At 44.2% G+C, this 18773-nt stretch overlaps 1 protein-coding gene across 7 annotated transcripts in view; it reads left to right on the plus strand.

The window, feature by feature from the left end:
* Positions 1-545: 545 nt before the first annotated feature.
* The window catches only part of NEK7 (NIMA related kinase 7), a 160728-nt gene continuing 142500 nt past the window's right edge, over positions 546-18773 (plus strand). Inside the window, exon 1 of one of the 7 annotated variants that reach the window (XM_070602455.1) lies at positions 546-847. Coding sequence is in view for 1 of the 7 variants with exons in the window: in XM_070602451.1 (XP_070458552.1) it covers positions 587-847 (261 nt within the window). In the remaining 6 variants the exon portion in view is untranslated. Of the gene's footprint in view, positions 848-2643; positions 3174-18773 lie in introns of those variants that run through there. The other 6 variants (XM_070602451.1, XM_070602456.1, XM_070602453.1 and 3 more) reach the window with 6 other exon arrangements.

An 18773-nucleotide genomic window follows, 5' to 3' on the forward strand; every position in this document is an offset into this window, starting at 1 on the left:
CGATTGGGCTTACCGCTTGCAAGTGGGGGCGTTTAACTATAAAGTTCTCAAAAAGCTGCCGACCCCCAGCTCGGAGCGGAGCTGGCCTGCAGGAGGGGAAGACGGCGAAGGGGGCAGAGCGGAGCGCCACGCACCACGCGAGGGCTGACGATGGAAAGACATCGGCCTGGAGGGGCTCGTCGAGAGCTGCCTTCGGCTGCAGCGGGGAAGCGGCGAGGCCCGCTCCGCTCCCCAGGGCGCCGCGCGGGGCGCGAGGGGCCGGGTGCACGGCGCGCAGGGAGGACGCAGCGCGCGGAGAGGGCCAGGCACCGGGCGCGCGGGGAGGATCGGGCGTGCGGGGGGGGCCGGGCGCGGGGGGCCGGGCACCGGGCGCAAGGAGAGGATCGGGAGCGCGGGGAGGATGGAGCGTGCGGGGCGCACGGGGGAGGATCGGGCGCGCGGGGACGGCCTGGCGCGCGCGGGGAGGATCGGGCGCGTGAGGAGGATGGAGCGCGCGGGGAGGGCCGGGCGCGGGGCGCACGGGGGAGGATCGGGCGCGCGGGGAGGGGCCTGCGCCCGCCCCGCCCCTCTCCTCGGGGATGCCGGGATGTTTACACTGCGGACGGCGGCGGCCGCGGGAGGATGGGCCGCCGCTAGGCTCGCAGTCTGGACGCGCCGGGCCGAGCGCAGGGTGGGTGCCCGCGCCTGCAGCGTCCGCGGGGGCGGCGCGGCGGGAGGTGGCGATCGGCTCCGGGCCTCGCGGCCACAGCCCCCGGCCCAGCGGGCCTTTCCGCGGCGCCGCCTGGCCGAGCCGCCCGCCCACCCCGGGTCCTCGCGGGCAGGAGAACGGAAACCTCCCAACTTCTTGGTGAGTGGCGCCGGGGTCCCGGGCGCGGGGACTCGGGCGGGGAGGGGAGGTCGGGACCGCGCGGGCCGGCCTCGGGATCCCCCCGCGCGGGGAGTGGGGCGGGGCGCGCGCGCTCCAGCGGGGTGGGGGTTCCGGTCCTGTCGGGGGGCAGCAGCGGCAGCGGGCGGCGGGACTTTGGCGCCCGGCACGGGCTCTGGGGCCCGAGGCCGCCACGGCGCCGCGGTAGCTAAGAAACTCTGCGGCCACGGCGGCGGCGGCGGCGGCAACAGGTCTTTGGTTTCAGGACCGGAGGAACTTGAGCGAAGTCCCGCCTCCCGGCGATGCTCATTGGCGGCGTCGGTTATTTATCCGTCGCGGATTGGTTAGGTTCTGCTGTCAGGATTCGGCCCCAGCCAGACTGTGGAGAGTGAAGTTCTTTGGGAGAGTGGGTGGTGGGAGCCCGGCAGATAGCGGAGAATCTGAAGTAGCCTGAGAAGTCCGGGGAGCGGGAGCGTCCCGTCGGAGAATGAGCTTTAGTGAGACTGTCAGGGTTAGGAAATGTCAGAGAGAGGGACGAAAGGCAAAGCGAACAACTGGGGGTGATGGCGGCAATGCAAAAGAAATTGAAAATTGAGGCCAAAGTCAGAGAGACGAAGGGGAGCCCAAAAGAAAAAAAGGAGACAAGTGAGAGGACCACGTTGCCCCAGGACAGTGTCAGGAAGCGAGTACAACCTAGAGGATGCTGCAGTGAGATCTAAGGAATTCCTGTGCCTCTTTCCTATATAGGGTAGGCCTTGGGATCTGTGTCAAACAGATGAATCGTGTTCTCCCATGGCTGTAGTCCTTGCTGGGATAAGCACTAAAAATATACTTACCTTACAGTACGATGTGCTTCCATCCTTGAGCAGTTCTGGTGACGAAACTGAAAGTCAGAAACATATTACAAAAGTGAAATGATTTTCCTCCTCCTTTTAAGGATGCAGTTGAAAAAGAAGATCAAATGCCCATAGTTTGTAGAGCATGGCGTACTCGTCATAATTAGAACCACTGTTTCTCATTCCTCCTCCAAGGAATGTGCAGTTTCGGGAAGTGTGCACGCTCCCTGCAGGCGACAGCCGTGCGTCTTGTCAGCTTGCAGGGCAGGATGTGTGTGTGATAAATCTTTATGGACAGGAGCTTGAGCTGCTGCGGGTGTGGTCGAAGAATGGCATAGTACTTCTACTCAAAAAGGTGTATGATACTTTTGGGACAACTGGACAAACACTGAAAACGGTGGATAGTTAAACGAGAGATACAATTAACCCTCTAATGCTTTGTGGCAACTCTTGCTGAATGGACTCCGAGTATTCTTGGCTGTAACACTTGGTGAAGGCCAGTGCACTGAAAACGGTTAACTTAAACTTAAGTGGTTATTTCATTTCCAGGGGAAGTACTCCTCGGCTCCCCTCGGGAGACCCAGTGCACAGCTTACCGCGCTCCTAAAACCCGCAGCATCCTCCATTTGGGAGGAATGGGAGCTTGCTGGGGTGAGGGATGAGAGATGTTGGAGCTTTGAAAAACTCTGCCTCTGGGAGGAATCAAAGAGGCAGAAGTACGGGAACAGGGAGAGCAGGGTCGGCGAAATGAAAGCGAAGGATCCCCTGGTGGAGGCTGGTGGCTTGCTCGCGGGGTGGGGAAGCCCGGAGACCCTCTGGGTGGTGCGGGCCTGAGATTGCGCTCTGGGGCGGGAGGCCCCGCCCCCGCAGGACTGACGGGCTCCGCAGCCAATGTGCGGCGAGGACGGCGCGGTTCCCGCTCGGAGGGCGGTACTTCCTCCCGGCCCGGGGCTGGGGAGGGAGCGGGGTTGCTCCCGGGGGATGTCTGCGGGCGGGGCGGAGGGCACCTCGTGGGACCGAGACCTGAAGATACAGGGGGGAGGCTCGGGTCTCTGTCGCCCCCTGGTCCGTGTCTCGGTTCACGGTTCAGCTGCACCTCGGCCTCGCCGCTTGGACGGAAAGTTCATAGTTGATAAGCAACGAAGCCGGTCAGCAAACGAAATGTCCGAGTGACTGTGTGATGGGGCTTTTCCTCTGAAATTGGAAAGCAATAAATTTCAGAATCCAAGTTGTAAAGCATTTTCACCATTACCCGGGAATCTCTCCACGGTGGAGAATCCGTCTGCATTTAAAGCGTAAAGGCGGTCGCTGGATGGTCTGAACCACTCGTCGGGTTTCCTTATGTCGCTCGTACCTCTCTGGCCCCTCCGTTCCCTTCCCCACTTACACATTTTCCTGGCTGGACACTTGCAAGAGCTCTTTCCCAGCCCAGGAAAACAGCAGTCACTCCAAGAATGAGGAAGCCGCGTCTGGTATGAGGACGGCGTCCCAGGGGAGGGGGCAGAGGGGCGGGTGGTGCAATGGCCAGACCCGAATAATGAAAGTCAGCGCTGTAGTTGCAGATAATCGGGAGTGCACTGATAGTTTGCTTCCGTAAGTGAAAACCTCATAGTCCCCTCCCCTTCGTCTTCCGGGTGGTTGCAATCCACTGGGCTCTGATTTATTGCGAACATTGAAGTATTCTTTTCTTCTCAGCTGTTGTGCATTTACTGAATTGTAGGTTTCTTCATTTTCACTTAAACACGTGGTGGACTGAGACATCATCAGAGACTTAGGGCATTTCTAGAACCTAACACTGTTTTCCTAGGAACTGTCTGATGTTTTAAAATGTATCTCTGTATAGTATTACCAATGTAGCCACCCTTCAGGGCACCTGGAGAGGAGAGAAAGGAGGTTATTTAATGAATGCAGTTTTGGAAAATAAGTTGCTTAATGAGATAGTAAGTTCCAGATTTCCTTTCAGGTTTTGTTTCCTTTTTAAATAGTCTTTGGTATTTAAAAAATGTGCAGTGTAGCTGCAGCTGCGCAAAGCAGCACGTTCAAATTAAAATATTTGTCCCTTCAGATATTTGCTCGAGTTATGTGGATAGGTATTTTAGTAAATTATATGTAAAATATGGTAGCAAACTCAGTATAAGACTTGAGAGTGTTTTGGAAATGACCTGTGTGATGCCCGTTGGCTCTGAATTGCTTTATCAGCAGTGACTTTATGAGCATGTCTATAAATACATAGCAAGATGTTTTAAGAAGTGTTTCTTCACATTTTTGCATGTTTCAATTCAATCTCTCCTCTTCTCATTTTTGTAGGGGATATAGGTGAGTAACATTTGGTTGTATCATTATAATTATATCTGTTTGCAGGATATATTGGCGGTTCGGAATTTTTCAACTTATTCATAAAAATAATATAGAACTGTTCACTTTTAGAGTTACAAAACTCAGAAAGTGCCGATTCCTCTTTCGGTGATTGATATTTTGATTATCCCTTTGTGGTATATGTCTTTACAGAATATTTTTTTGTTCTAAGGAAAACTCTTAGAGAATATTTTTCATGGTTTTTGGTGGGTGGTGGGAATGAGGACAGGCAGTCATGAAGCATTCCTTAGTTTTTTAAGCAGGATGACTTCTTTTCCTAACCTTTGTCAAAGTAACAGCTCTGTCATACTATTTACGTAATGAACTTATACAATTTGAGCTATTTTATAATCGCTATCTGGAGTGTTAATCAGAACAGAATATAAGTGAATGGAACTTATTTAATTGGTCTATAAAAATGTAGGAATATGTTTTCTGTTACTTAATGGGAATAGATCTTTCTGTAAATCTGGCCATTGGTCTTCTGCTGATCATCAGTGTAAATAAGTAAGGGGCAACTTTTCCGTTCCAGGTGGCTTTTGTGTAGAACAGGGGTCTGGAAACTTTTTCTCTAAAGGGCCAGATAGTAAATATTTCTGGCTTTGTGAGCCATATGGTCTCTGCCATAGCTGCTGCCATTGTAGCCATGGTCAATACCTGAACAGGTGGGTGTGGCTGCGTTCCAGTAAAACTTCACTTATACAAACAGGCTGGAGGCCCACCCCTGCCCTGAAAGGTAACACCAAAGGGCTAAATAGGATTCTAGGCCATTGATGTTTGGGTTGACATGGATTTTCCACAGCAGTGTTTTATATGTAACTTTTTGGTCCTTTGACCTCTGTGGCAATCTTTTGACCTTTTTTCAGTCCCTTCAGAATAATGCCCAATTATTCGTTATCAGATTTTGTGTTTCATTTCAGAGACTTCATAAACATATGAACCACTTTTAAGTTTATCCACTTTTTCATGGTTTTCCACCTTTCTTTGCCTCGGGTTTGGGGGAGGATCCTCCACCCATTCTGTGATGTTGAATGATTGTGCACCTCTCTCCAGATTCCTTGTTCTTACTAAAGTGAGATGGAATCTGATTTCAGAGGTTTATCTTTGCTTTTTTGACTAATAGCACTTTAATGTGAATGTGTTTTGGTGTTTCTTTAACTAGGATTTTTCATGTTAAGCCTACTGGAGTGACTGCCTTTGTTGCTTTTAGAGAGAATTTCTGGCATCTGGGGGGGGAGTTGATTTTTTTTCTTAAGAAAACTTGACTTATTCTTTGTTTTGCTTTGGTTTTTTTGGTGACTGAACCAGCTTTTGTGGTTCTTTTTTTAAATGAAATATAATTCCTATAACACTATGTTAGTCTCAGGTGTACAGTGTAATATTAGATATTTGTATATACTGCAAAATGATCACCACAGTAAGTCCTGTTAACATTTATCACCATACATAGTTACAAAATTTTTTTCTCACGATGAGCATTTTCAATATCCTTTCTCCTAACTGCTTTCAAATGCACAATATAGTTTTATTAACTATAGTCCCCACTATGCTGTACATTGCCTCCACATGCCTTGTTCATTTTATAATTGGAAATTTGTATCTTTTGATTCTATACAACCATTTTGCCCACTCCCCACCCCCCACCTCAGGCAGCTACCAATCTGTCCTCTATTTCCATAAACTCAATTTTGTTTTTTTTTTTTAGATTCCACGTATAAGTGAGATCATATGGTATTTATCTTTTTCTGTCTGACTTATAATGCCCTCAGAATCTATCCACGTTTTAGCAAATGGCAAGATTTCATTCTTTTTTATGGCTGAATAATTCTCATCGTGTGTGTGTATGTGTGTGTGTATGCCATATAGAAGATAGAAGAAGAAGATATATATACACCATATCTTCTTTAACTTTGTCCATCCGTGGACAATTAGGTTGCTTCCATGTCTTGGCTATTGTAAATAATGTTGCAGTAAACATAGAGGTACATATATCTTTTCGAATTAGTGTTTTTGTTTTCTTCAAATAAATACCCAGGAGTGGAATAGCTGGATCATATGGTAGTTCTCTTTTACATTTGTGGAGGAATCTCCATATTGTTTTCCATAGTGGTTACACCAATTTACATTCTTACTACAGTGTACGAGTATTCTCTTTTCCCACATTCTCACCAACGCTTGTTGGTTCCTGTCTTGGTAATTATAGCCGTTCTGATGGCCATGAGGTGATATCTCATTGTAGTTTTGATTTGCATTTTCCTAATAATTAGTGACACTGAACATCTTTTCATGTGCCTCTTGGCCATCTGTATGTCTTCCTTGGAGAAATATCTGTTCAGATCTTTTGCCCATTTTTTAATTGGGTTGTTAGTTTTTGGTTGTTGAGATATATGAGTTCTTTATATATTTTGGATATTTACTCCTTATCAGATATATGGTTTGCAAATACCTTCTCCCAGTTGTTAGGTTGTCTTTTCATTTTGTTGATGGTTTCCTTTGCTGTGCAGAAGCTTTTTAATTTGATGTAGTCCCATTAGTTTATTTTTTCTGTTGTTTCCCTTGCCTGGTCAGACATGGTACTTGAAAATATTCTACTAAGACCAATGTCAGAGTGTACTGCCCATGTTTTCTTCTAAAAGTTCGTGGTTTCAGGTCTTACATTCAAGACTTTAATCCATTTTGAGTTATTTTTTGTGTGTGGTGTCAGATAATGGTCTACTTTCATTCTTTTGCATGTGGCTGTCCAGTTTTCCCAGCACCATTTATGGAAGAGACTTTCCTTTCTCCATTGTATCTTCTTGGCTCCCTTGTCGAAAATTAGCTGTCTATAGATGTGTGAGTTTATTTCTGGGTTCTTGATTCTGTTCCATTGATCTGTGTGTCTGTTTTTGTGCCAGTCCCATGCCAGTTTGATTACTATAGCTTTGTAGCATATTTTGAAATCAGGGAGTGTGATACCTCCAGCTTTGTTCTTTTTTCTCAGCAATCCTTTGGCTATTTGGGGTCTTTTGTTGTTCCATATAAATTTGAGGATTCTTTGTTCTATTTCTGTGAAAAATGTTGTTGGAAGTTTGATGGGGATTGCATTGAATCTGTAGATTGCTTTAGGAAGTATGGACATTTTAGCTATATGTATTCTTCCAATCCAAGAGCACCGAATATCTTTCCATTTCTTTGTGTCTTCTTCAATTTCTTTCAACAATGTTTTATAGTTTTCAGTGTATAGGTCTTCCACCTCTTTGGTTAAGTTTACTCCTAGGTATTTTATTCTTTTTGTTGCAATTGTAAATAGGATTGTATTCTTATTTTCTCTTTTTGCTACTTTGTTGTTAGTGTATAGAAACACAACTGATTTTTGTATGTTGATTTTGTATCCTGCAACTTTACTGTATCCATTTATGACTTCTGAAAGGTTTTTGGTGGATTCTTTATGTTTTCTCTATGTAAAATCATGTCATCTGCAAATAGTGACAGTTTCAGTTTCCTTTCCAGTTTGGATCCCTTTTATTTCTTTTTCTTGCCTGATTACTCTGGCTAGGGCTTCCAATACTATGTTAAATAAGAGTGGTGAAAGTGACATCCTTGTCTAGTTCCTGTTCTTAGAGAGAGAGTTTTCAATTTTTCTCCATTGAGAATGATACTCACTGTAGGTTTGTCATATATGGCCTTTATTATGTTGAGTACTTTCCTTCTGTACCTATTTTATTCTGAGTTTTTATCATAAATGGGTGCTGTATCTTGTCAAATGCTTTCTCTGCATGTACTGAGATGATCATGTAGTTTTTATTCTTCATTTTGTTAACGTGCTGTATTGCGTTGATTGATTTGCAGATGTTGAACCATCCCTGCGTCCCTGGAATGAATCCCACTTGATAATGGTGTATGATCTTTTTAATGTATTGTTGTATTCGATTTACTAGTATTTTGTTGAGGATTTTTGCATTGATGCTCACCAGTGATACTGGCCTGTAATTTTCTTTTTTTTAAATGTTGTCCTTGTCTGGTTTTGGTATCAGGGTAATGTTGGCTTTGTAGAATGAGTTAGGAAGCTTCCCCTCTTCGATTTTTTGGAAGGGTTTGAGAAGGATAGGTATTAAGTCTTCTTTGAATGTTTGGTAGAATTCACCAGGTAAGCCGTCTGGTCCCGGACTTTTGTTTTTTGGGAGGTTTTTAATTACTGTTTCGATCTCCTTGCTGGTGATTGGTGTATTCAAATTCTCTATTTCTTCTTGATTAAGTTTTGGAAGGTTGTATGATTCTAAGAATTTATTCATTTCTTCTCAATTATCCAATTTATTGGCGTATAGCTTTTTGTGATATTCTCTTATAATCTTTTGTATTTCTGAGGTGTCTGTTGAATTTCTTGTCTTTCCTTTCTGATTTTATTTATTTGAGTCTTCTCTTTTTTTCTTGGTGAGTTTAACTAAAGATTTGTAAATTTTGTTTATCTTTTCAGAGAACAGCTCTTAGTTGTTGATTGTTTTCTATTGTTCTTTTTAGTCTCTATTTCATTTATTTCTGCTCTGATTTTTATTTCCTTCCTTCTACTGATTTTGGGCTTTGTTTGTTCTTCTTTTTCCAGTTCCTTTAGGTGCACTGTTGGATTATTTGAGGTTTTTCTTGTTTGTTGAAGAGGGCCTGTATTACTATAAACTTGCTTCTTAGAACTGCTTTTGCTGTATCCCATAGATTTTGGCATGTCATATTTTCATTTTCATCTGTCTCCAGGTATTTTTTAAATTTCTCCTTTGATTTCTTTGTGGACCCAATTGTTGTTCAGTAGCATTTTGTTTGATCTCCGCATTCTTGTGGCTTTTCCGATTTTCTTCCTGTAGTTGAGTTTTAGTTTCATCCCATTGTGGTCATAAAAGATGTTTGGTATTATTTCAGTCTTTTTAAAATTTATTAAGACTTATTTTGTGGCCTAATATGTGATCTCTCCTGGAGAATGTTCTGTATGCATTTGAGAAGAATGTGTGTTCTGCAGTTTTTGGATGGAATGTTCTGTATATATCTACTAAGTCCATTTGGTTATTGTGTCATTTAAGGCTAATGTTTCCTTATTGATCTTCTGTTTGGATGATCTATCCATTGGTGTAAGTGGAGTGTTAAAGTCCTGTACTGTTATCGTGTTGTTGTCTGTTTCTCCTTTTATGTCTGTTAATAATTGCTTTATATATTTAGGTGCTCCTGTGTTGGGTGCATAGGTATTTACAAGTGTTAGATCCTCTTGTTGGATTGTTCCCTTTATCATTATGTAGTGCCCTTCTTTGTCTTTTGTTACAGTTTTTGTTTTAAGGTCTATTTAGTCTGGTACGAGTATTGCTACCACAGCTTTCTTTTCATTGCCATTTGCATGGAGTATCTTTTTCCATCCTTTCACTTTCAGCTTGTGAGTGTCTTTAGGTCCGAAGTGTGTCTCTTGTATGCAGCATATATACGGGTCTTATTTTCTTATCCAGTAGGCCACCTGTGCTGTTTGCTTGGAGCATTTTGTCCATTGACTTTTAAAGTAGCTGTTGATAAGTATGTACTTAATGCCATTTTGTTACATCCTTTCTGGGTGTTTAGTGGTTCTTCTCTGTTATTTCTTCTTCTATTCCTCTCTTTCCTTGTGGTTTGATGGCTTTCTTTAGTATTATGTTTGGGCTACTTTGTCTTAATTTTTTATGTATTTATTGAAGATTTCTGGTTTGTGGTTACCATGAGGTTCATCTATAATAGTCTACATATATAGCAATCTATTATATTAAGTTGATAGTCTCTTTAGTTTGACCTCTTGCTACAAGCTCTACTCCCCTCTTCCCACATTTTATGTTTCTGATATCACATCTAACCTCTTTTTTTGTGCATGTGTGTCTGTTACCCTCTTATGGAAATAGATAATTTTAGTACTTTTGTCTTTTGATCTTCATATTAGTGTCACAGGTGGTTGCTGTGCTACCTTTACTGTATATTTGCCTTTACCAGTGATTTTCTTGCTTTTCTTTCTTTCTTTTTTTTTTTGATAATTTTCTTATTCCTATTTGTGGCTGTCTTCTGCTTTCCAGTTAAAAAGCCCCTTTAGCATTTCTTGTAAGGCTGGTTTCTTGGTGATAAACTCCTTTGGTTTCTGCGTGTCTGGGAAACTCTTATCTCGCCTTCCATTCTGAATGATAACCTTGTCAGGTAGAGTATTTTTCCTTTCAGTACTTTAAATATGTGGTGCCACTCCCTTCTAATCTGTAAGGATTCTGCTAAGAAGTCAGCTGATAGCCTTTTGGGGTTTCCTTTGTACTGCCTTTCTCTTGCAGCTTTTAGGATTCTCTCTCTATTTTTAATTCTTGACATTTTAATTATAATGTGTCTTCAGGTGGGCCTCCTTGGGTTTATCTTGTTTGGTGCTCTCTGTGCTTCCTATACCTGGATGTCTGTTTCCTTCCTTAGGTTAGGAAAATTTTCAGCTATTATTTCTTCAGATAGATTCTCTGCCCCTTTGTCTCTCTCTTCTCCTTCTGGCACACCTATAAAACAGATGTTAGTGTGCCTGATGTCCCAGAGGTCCCTTAGAATGTCCTCATTCTTTTTAATTCTTTTTTTCTTTTATCTGTTCAGCTTGGGTGATTTCCTCTAGTCTTTCATCCAGCTCACTGATCTATCCTTCTGTATTATCTAGTGTGCTATTTGGTCCCTCTAGTGAATTTTTCATTTCTAGTATTGTATTCTTCATTTCTGATTGGTTGTTTTTTTAATATATTCCAGTTCTTTGTTGAAGTTCCAACTGAGTTCATCCGTTCTTCTCACAAGATCAGTGAGCATCCTTATGAGTTTTAATTTGTACTCTTTTTTAGGTGGATGGTTTATCTTTATTTCATTTAGTTCTTTTTCTAGGGTTTTATCCTGTTCCCTTGTTTGGAATATATTCCTTTGTCTCCTCATTTTGCCTCTTTCTCTGTGCTTATATCTATGTATTAGGTGGGTCGGCTATGTCTCCCCATCTTGGAGAGGTGGCCTTATGTAAGAGATGCCTTATGAGGCCCAGCAGTGTGCTTCCCTCTCATCACCAGTTCCAAATGTTCCAGGAGTGACCTCTGTGTGGGCTAAGTGTGTCCTTCTGTTGTGGCAGGGTTGCTCTTGTTGCAAGTGCGCAGGGAGGCTAGGCTGTACCCCTGTCCAGCTGCTTGTAATGCTTGGCTTTGTGTGGCTGCTGTGGACCCTTCAGTTACTTTATTGGGCATGGAGTGCCCCCGCACAGTTGGCTGCAGGTCTAACAGCACATTCCTGCAGCAGCTTTTCTGTTAAGTGGGTATGCCCCAAGTGTGGCTGGTTGCTAGGCTCACGGACTTAGAGTGGCTGTAGGCCTCTGTCCTGCAAGGCTGTTGTCAGCTCTCAGGGTCGCAGCTGATGAGCCCGGCCCCAGGCATGGGAGCACCCAGTTGTTTCAGGCTTTGGAAGGTGGGGCTGATCCCCTGTGTGGCTGTTTGAGAAGTGCAAGTCTGCTGCAGCTGACAAGCCCCACCACCTGCAGGGCCACACCCTCCTTCAGCACAGACCTGCCCTGTGTGCCTCTCCTGACCCAATGAAGTGGACCCATTTGCCCCACTGCAGAGGCCCCACACACTCCACCAATGCAGGCATGTCCCTCATGCATGCCTTGCCCCACAGAAGTGGACCCACTCACCCCACCTGTATGGGCCCACAATTTGCCGGAGGGCTTGCTTTTGGGTCTGGCCAGTCCCTAGGATGGGCTGCCTGCCCTGGCTGAGCTGGGTTAAATCAGTGCTCTAGTGAGTGGGGCAGATCCTGGGCTAACAGTCCAGAGGACAAACCCCAGTGGCATCTTCCAGCATCTGTGTTAGCAATCCACTACTAGGTCACAGTAATGGCTGCCGCCAATGTCTCAGTCCCTGGGGAGGTCTCACCTCTCACTGAGAGGTACCCAGAGCCCATCAGGTAAGTCTCTGTTCACCAAAGGACTGTGCACCTTCCTTTCTGGTGATTTTAGGTTGCCTTCAGAAATGGGTGAATTTGTGTGTGGGCCCTTTAAGAGCAGGCTTTTTCCCCCCCTTCTGTCTGCTAGGTTTTCTGAGGATATTCCCTGTTGTGGTTAATAGCCAGGAAAGCTAGATATTATGACCCTTGTCTTGGTTGTGCTGAGTCCAAAAGCTGCTTATTGTTGTTAATGCTCTCCTGCTCAGATCTCCTGCTCCTCCAGGGAAGGCTGTGTGTCTTACTATTGCTCCCAGCTGTCTGTGAGGCGCCATGCTCAAAGGTGGCTTTTTTCTCTCCAGAAAGGAATTTCTCCCTCTTCCACTTCAGTCAGCACTCGCTTGTAGTGGGGGTTCTTTTTATCCCATTTTCAGTTCTCTCTCAGGGGCAATTATTCCAACAGTAGTTGTAAATTTTTTGTGTCTGTGGGAGCAGGTGAGTTCAGAGTCCTCCTACGCCGCCATCTTGACAGCATTTCCTTATCTAAGTCTTTTATAGAAGACTTTTTTTCCAGTAAAAATACCACTGGAAAGTCCTGTGTTTTTGGGAGGGCGTACAGTCAGGACGTGTGTTGGGGGGTACCCCTTCCCTTGGCTGTGAGAAGAACTGGCTGTAGGCTGAGCTGGGTGCAGCCGCTGAGAAGCAGTGGAATGGATTGGAAAACGCAGTAGCTTTGCAATCACACAGTCGAGTTGCCCAGGCCTAGCCCAGAGGGGCTTCCAGGCGTGCTGGAATATTGACCCCTGAGTTGGTCAGATGTGGCTTTCAGAGCTTCCAGCCTCATTGCCACCAGCTGCTGCCAGCTTCTTCTCTTTACTGGACCTTGCTGCACAAATATTATCATTTTCTGTGATCACTATGATGTGAAAAAGACTAAGCCCCAGGTTTGTCTCCTGCTTTGTGACCTTAGTTGAGTTTCTTGGTTTGTTTGGACCAGTTTTCTCAGCCTAGGTAAGGTTGCTTTGAGGAGTATGTGAAGACGTCTTTGTAAAAGTTGGGTGTTAGGCTTAGCAAGCATTAGCTTCATTTCACCCATTTCTCTGTTAGGACCTTCAGCTGTGGGCCACACGTCTCTTGTTCTCAGTTTCTTCTGTTGACAGGCCCTGTTGCCCCCTTTGCCCAGCCCAGCGTTGTCAGAGTGGGCTCCTGCTCAGCTTGACTGCCATTTCTGCTTCTCGGCTTGAATTCTGCCCCTTCCTCTTTGCTGATTTCCAGATTCACAATTTCATGGTGCCCACGTTAGAGTTAGTGTTTTTATGATTCTTTTTGGAGGTGGGGAGAGGCAGTAATCCCTTTCCTCAGGTAGGAAAAAACCACAAGAGGCTTTGGCAGGTTGTATTTTGGACAGCAGAAAATGAGGGTTGCAAAAAGATCCTTAAACTGATTTTGCCATTTACAATGGCAAAATTAAAACTCTTCTTTCTGGTGTACTTACAGTTCTGTTTTATTTTTTTGTTGTTGAAGTATTTTCCACAAATCCTCATATTTACCTGGCAGATTACCATAATTTTCATCATGGTCGTAACCATAACAAAGCCATGTATCTTGTATTATCTTTGGGAAAATTGAATAGATATGTTTATGAGAAATTGTTACAGTTCCAAAGTGTGAGGGATTCCACATTTTCCACTGCCTTTTTTATTTAACTGCTGGATCCTATATTAAAATAATGTGATATGTTTGCATACCATCATGAAGACACCCAGAAATGGACAGTAGGTAATTTATTTTAGGCAAATAGCATGTCCTTATTCCAAACAGTTTATTTCTAGGCATGGTTTCTTATTCAACAAATATGGGTAAATTGCAGGATATTATACAAGAAGAATGCGTATTGATGGATTGATTTTATGGAAAGAAATTGATGTTTTTTGTTTTCAATTTCTTATGGCAGTCTACAGATTTCCTTCCTTTATTTTCTTTACAGTCTTTGGTCTTAGAACACATATAGAACAGTATGGCGGCAGGTGAGGTATTCAGTGAAAACTGGCGTTTCTTAACATTTTCAACATACATCTAAAATAAAGGTGTTTTTGGTGAACATCAGCCCTGAGCTAACATCTGTGGCAATCGTCCTCCTTGTTTTCTTTTTATATGTGGGTCGCTGCCGCAGCATAACTTGGTGAGTGTTGTAGGTCCGTGCCTGGGATCCAAACCTGTGAACTTGGGCCGCCAAAGTGCAGTGCATCAAACTTAGCCACTACACCACCAGGCCAGCCCCTAAAATAAAGTTTTAATAAAGTTTCTACACTTGGTAAATTTTTGATTATAGAATGGCATATTGTTTTCAACTTCACTTTGTCATTTTATGACCTGGATTGTTTAAAATATCAGCTAACTGGTAAAGAGTTGTGTTTTATTCGACAGTTCTCCATTTACTCTTCTAATCATTCTCTCTTTTTTGTTAAGTAGGAAGGAATTTATTACATTGTACTTAATATTGTGTTTGATGATTGGGAGGGAGTGTGAGCGTCCAGCAAAGTTCCCCATACCAGGCCACCGAGGGAACTGCTGCCTCTTCTGTGATGAGAAAGCCGCCAGTATGGGACTGCACAGCCGCTGCCCTGAGCAGGACACAGCCGCAGTAAGGAAGGTGCTGCTCTTTGGGGCCCCAGCACCAGCCCTTGACTGCTGTGGTCCAGGAAATGGATGCTCTGGGCCCTGGCTCTTAACACCTGTTGTAGTTACTAGGGCTGCCCCAACAGATGTCCACAAACTGAGCAGGTTAAAACAGCAGAAATTTATTGTCTCATGGTCCTGAAGGTCAGAAACCTTCAGGTGTCCATGGGGTGGACACAGGGCCATGCTCTGTGAAGTCTTTAGGGAGAATGTGTCCCATGCCTTTTTCTTAGCTTCTAGTGCTGGCAGAAGTCCTTGATGGTCCCTGGCTTGTGGACGTATCACCCCAATCCATCTCTGTCACGTGGTATCCTTCCTGTGTGTCTGTCTGCCTCTCTCTTCCTCTTCTTATATACAGATTTTTTTTTTTTTCTGGGAAAGATTTGCCCTGAGCTAACATCTGTTGCCAATCTTCCTCTTTTTCAGTCTTCCTCCCCAAAGCCGCAGTACACAGTTGTATATTCTAGTCGTAAGTCCTTCTGGTTCTTCTGCATGAGCCGCTGCCACGGTGTGGCGACTGACAGACGGGTGGTGTGGTACCGAACCCGGGCCGCCTGAGTCGAGAGTGCCGAACTTTAACCACTAGGCCGCCGGGGTTGGCTCTCTTCTTATGAAGACACCAGTCATACCGGGTTAGGGCAACGTAATGACCTCATCTTTACCTCTAATCCGCTTAAACTTAAAATTTAACAAGAAAAATCTGTACTTTGCCTTTTAGATTCTTTACCCTGCAAAGCGTTTTTAGATTTCTGGTCTTTTTATTCTGTTCTGAACAGAACGTCTTCAGGTCGTTCAGAGATTATACCTGAGAGACAGAGGCACCAGAGCTGTCCTGTCCATGTGTCGTCTGTGCTCAGGGTTCTGTTGCTGCCACGAAACAGCTGTTCCAAAATCTAGTTTTCCGTTTACCATTACAATCTTGTAGTTTCCCTCAGGCGACCTTAAGTGCACAATTCACTAAATCCAAAACTTTCAGAACTGGAAGAAACTGATGAATTGTCTAAACTGGCCTTTTCATTAAATGTGTGAGTAAACTGAACCCCGGGGTTGGAAACTTGCTAATCCATGTTCTTCTAGATTCCGTGACCGTCATATTGCCTTGTGTGTTACCCTTGTACTATTCTGCACAGTGTTTTGTTTTTTTTCACACTTCGCCTGAATTAGCAGCATCCTGCTCGGTTCATGTTGCGTGCTCGACAGACTTGCTGTTAGAGCGATGACATGGTACCTGTGATTTCACGTCTCGGGGCCTGGATTCAAGTCGGCAGATATTGGCGTGCCTGATTGTGCAGTGGTGAAGTATTTCTCTAAAATAAGGAACATCAGGGTGTGTTGCTATATCCTCGCTCTGAAATAGGATCAAAGGAGAAGAAATTACCATTATGGAGGTTAGTCCCAGGAAGGATCCCTTAGTTAGAGGCAGTAGGTAGGATAGTAAAGGCCAGAAAGTTCATGGATGGTCACAGGGTTGCCTGATCAATATTTCATAAATATGTATTTCGTTATATTATATGCCTTGAGTCCTAAGAGCCAGCTTTCCTTGAGTGTTAATCGTTTTAGTATATCAGAAACTTACCTGCCCCCGTTCCTTCTTGCGTGTTTGCCTTAAGTGTCTGGGACCCCACTGATTTGCTTCTCCCTCTGCTTTCTTCTTCTCACTGTGACTCAGAGATCCTGTTGGGCTGGGTTCCCTTCATCTGGAGCTGTGCCTCTCTCTTAGAAGTTGGTTCTCGTTTGTTTGGTTATTAGACACGTTCCCTGTTTCAGTCAAAATCCTGCCTTGCCAAGCAGAATGGTTAGAAGTTAATCACATCAAACCAGAAGGGTTTATTTCATGATTCCTTGAAATAGTTATATCTCTTTATACATTGAAAATAATTTTTACAAAATTTGTATGTCTGTTCAAGAATATATAGGTGACCTTTTTGCCATTAGCAAGATAAGTTGCATTTTCAAAGCATTTGTCCTATTGCTCTGTTTCTCAGACTACGGTCAGCCTGTGTCAGCGCTTCTGGTTTGATAAGTGTGTGCATTGGCATTTTAAAACAAGTACCCTGGGTGATTTTTACACACAGGTTCGGAGAGCGGCAGGTCTGTGATGGGAACCTGCATTTGTAGAGTCCTGCAGGTCATTCTCACATAGCTTGTTCTCAGGCCGCACTAAGAAATGCCGTGTGGTCTTTTTAAAAAATGTTTTTAAATTTAAAAATGATTGTTTATGAGAGTCCATTTTTTGTGCTAACGTCATTTCCGGCCAGAAGTGTGCAGCCCTTCGGAGTACCTCACACCTGATAATCGGACTCTTGCAGCGCATGTCACCATTGTCCCAGCACAAAGGCTGGATTGGTGTTATTGAAATCACTGTTATAAATCAATTAAAATAAATTAGCTAAAGAAGTGTAAATATTTTATAAGTAACAACTGAGTAGTAACATGAGAAAATTTCACTTCAAACAAGTGAAAGAAAATCGTGCGTCTGAGTGTTAGTTTTAGTTCTGTCCCCGCCGAACGGTCCCGTGTTAATGCACTGCTTGTGCTGCCTGCTCTTCTCACCATTTTTGGCATTTCGAAGGTGTTTCTCTCGGCGGGGTGTGAAAGCTCACCACTTCCCGTAAGCTGAGAGAGTTTGCTCTGTGCTCATGGCACAAGCCCTGTGCCTCGCCGTCAGGTTTGGCCTCTCGTCCCCGCTGCCGGAGTTCTGCCTGCAGTTCTCAATCTTGCTCCTGGGCTTGGCTGCACCGCACTTTCCTGTCTTGCACATCTGGCCATGCTGGCAGGTGTTCAAGAACATCACGATGAGTCGATGAGTAACCTGTTCCTTTTCCATGACTGTCTTATTTCCATTGATAACAAGGGGCTGGTGCTTGAGTTCCTTTTAACTTCCCTCCTTGACAGGAGATACAGGCCTTTGCATGCATGGTATGTTCTCGAGTCAAGAAAGCCTAACTCGGTCGCTTTAAAAGGACTTTCTGTAAGTGATTTTTTTTTAACCTTTTTCTTTGATTTGGAGCTTATAATCAATCCAGGCCATTTTTGTTCATAACCATTCCTATTCCCCATCCTTTTTTTTTTTTTTTTTTGATCTAATAATAAGAGGCAGGTTGACATAGAAGGTTTTGGAAGTCCTGGATTAAGTCCAGGTGTTCATTTTTACATCTTTTCAAATGCCAAGCACGGATCTGACACTTAGTGTGCGCTCAGTTCATATGCACAGAATGCAGTCTTCAGAGTTAACTATCTGGCCTCTGAGGGAGCACTGATAGTGTGATTCATGGTCCAGATGACGAACAGGAGCCCAGGCTGTAATGATGTACTGATGAAGAAGAGTTAGGAAAGGCTGGGACCCTTGTCTCTGGGAGTGTGGTCCCTGACTGGGCAGTGCTGTCATTCTGAGGCCTTTTTTGTTTGTGGGGTGGGTTCTCATCCTCTGAATGTCAGTATTTCCACTGTAAGACACAAACACCCATTTTTCTTCCTTGTGAGCTTTGTGGGGCGTTTGCATATGCATTTGAGACTGTTGGAAAGATGATCCCGTTCATTGCACAGCATTTGTTGTTAAACTTGGTTTCCAGTCGAGGTGCTCTTTCTCTGAATTTGGAAGGCATACTTGCCCGAGAGCAGAGGGTGAGATCATCTGATCCCTGGAGATCTCCAGCAGCCATAAGCTGAGTGATTCCGTGATCCTGTTCACTTTAGGATCCTTTTTCCATTTGTTCCCTTCTTTTCTCCATTTTCCTGCTGGCTCTCACCTATTCGCAAGTTGAAGGAAGAGAAATTTGGGGGTTGTTGGTAGGTAGCAGAAGGTGAGTAAACAGATATTCTAAAGAAAGATCTAGCTTTATGCTTTTACACTCTCAGTTTTGATTAATTGAGAACATGGGAGCACAGGAATGACACCCAGTTTTAATGGCTCCACATTGGGACTTCCGCTGTCCGCCTGACCCCAATCAACCTTTCTGGGTTCATTTCTTTATACTCCCCTATATTTTAGTCACATCTGACAACTCACCATTTTTTTTGATAAATTTTGTACCCTTTCTGCCTTTTCTGCTTTATTTCTATGCTTTTCTCACTGCTTTTAATGCTTATTTTCTGCACTTCAAGTCTTCAATCTCAGTGTATGAAAATCATCT

Source organism: Equus przewalskii, chromosome 31 (genome assembly GCF_037783145.1).
Source record: "Equus przewalskii isolate Varuska chromosome 31, EquPr2, whole genome shotgun sequence".
Classification (NCBI taxonomy): Eukaryota; Metazoa; Chordata; class Mammalia; order Perissodactyla; family Equidae; genus Equus; species Equus przewalskii.